This window comes from Hylobates moloch, unplaced genomic scaffold (genome assembly GCF_009828535.3).
Source record: "Hylobates moloch isolate HMO894 unplaced genomic scaffold, HMol_V3 SCAFFOLD_2097, whole genome shotgun sequence".
Taxonomy (NCBI): domain Eukaryota; kingdom Metazoa; phylum Chordata; class Mammalia; order Primates; family Hylobatidae; genus Hylobates; species Hylobates moloch.
Window position 1 is genome coordinate 1 of NW_026654372.1, and position 1,679 is coordinate 1,679.

At 64.4% G+C, this 1,679-nt stretch overlaps 1 protein-coding gene across 1 annotated transcript; it reads left to right on the forward strand.

Moving 5' to 3' along the window:
• Positions 1-361: 361 nt before the first annotated feature.
• Positions 362-1,006, forward strand: LOC116464891 (glucocorticoid modulatory element-binding protein 2; the record flags this gene model as incomplete). The annotated part of the gene is made up of 1 exon (XM_032148127.2): positions 362-1,006. A coding segment is annotated over one exon (645 nt), but the record flags the coding sequence as incomplete, so codon positions are not given.
• Positions 1,007-1,679: the final 673 nt, after the last annotated feature.

The window sequence follows — 1,679 nt, forward strand, 5'->3', positions numbered from 1 at the left end:
CTGGGTCAGTGCGGGGGTGTCTGGGACAGGCCCTGGGTCAGTGCGGGAGGGTCTGAGACAGGCCCTGGGTCAGTGCAGGAGGGTCTGAGATGGCATTGCCACATTTGCACACAGGCCCCGGGTCAGTGCAGACCCTGGGTCAGCACAGGCTGGTATCTACCCCGAGGGCCATCTTGGGCCCCGTCTCCCACAGACCTCACCTTTGGTGGCCATGTGGTCATCTGGGTTTGTGGCATCAGGTGAGCAGACCTGGGTTGCGACTGACCCAGGGGCCACCTAGATGGTGTGGCATGTCTGCCCCTGTCCCCTGCATGCTGCCGTCCATGTCCCCGACCCTATGTGATGCCATCTGTCCCTCCCTGCAGCCCTGGAGCAGCAGTGTGATGAGCATCGTCGCCGAGCCAAGGAGCTGAAGCACAAGTCCCAGCACCTCAGCAACGTGCTCATGACGCTGACGCCGGTCTCCCTGCCACCGCCTGTGAAGCGGCCCCGGCTTGCACGTGCCACATCAGGACCGGCCGCCATGGCCTCGCAGGTGCTCACCCAGTCTGCCCAGCTGGCACTCGGCCCAGGTGTGCCCGTCCCCCAGCTGACCAGCGTGCCCCTTGGTAAAGTGGTGTCCACCCTGCCCTCCACCGTCCTGGGCAAGGGTTCCCTTCAGGCCCCCCCTGCCAGCTCCCCAGCCTCCCCGCTGCTCGGGGGATACACAGTCTTGGCCTCCTCCGGCTCCACCTACCCCAGCACAGTGGAGATCCACCCGGACGCGTCCAGCCTCACGGTCCTGAGCACAGCCGCCGTGCAGGACGGTAGCACGGTGTTCAAGGTGGTCAGCCCGCTGCAGCTGCTCACATTGCCTGGCCTGGGCCCCACCCTGCAGAACGTGGCCCAGGCCTCGCCTGGCTCTAGCACAATTGTGACAGTGCCCGCAGGGGCTGCCCCTGGGCCCGAGGAGCACACGGCCACCATTGAGGTGGCTGCTGTGGCAGAGGACCACGAGCGGAAGTAGCCGACGGGAGGGCGATGCCCCTCGGACGGACAGGGCCAGCTGCCTCTCAGCCGCGGCAGCAGGGAGCGGGCAGAGGCCGCAGGGCTGGCTCGGGCAGGTGGCTCATGTGGGCTGCAGAACCAAAGAGAGGAGTCGCCAAAACAAATCACGAGGAGAGAGAAGGGGGCAGAACAGCGAGAGCAACCTGGAAAATCGGTCTTCAGGTCCCACGTTTCCTCCCCCTTTTTTCTTGGGAAATATATTTTTCCATCTGTTGCTTATTAATACTGTTTACACATTGGGCCTTGATCAGGAGCCAGGTGGGCGGGGGCGAGGGGGAGCCTGGGTGCAGCTGAGGCAGAGGAATCAGAGCCAGGTGCCGAGCGTGACCCTGCAGGTGCTGGACGCGGTGCAGCAGGTTACGAGGCCCCGGTGTCTGCACCCAGCCAGGTCCCTGGGGACGTTACTAACTCATGACTTGGGAGCTGAGCCCAAGTGTGAAACCTATGGATCCTATGGATTTGGTTTCTTCCCACAGTTTTCTGTAGGTTTAGTGTGGCTGGCGCCCCGTTCTCCTCCTGTGTGGGAACACGCACCCGGAGCTTGGGGTGCAGATCCCGGTGGGTGCCCGCCTCCCCCGCCCCCAGCCGGTGCTCAGGTGGCCCAGGGGCCGCACAGACGAGGCGTGGTCCAG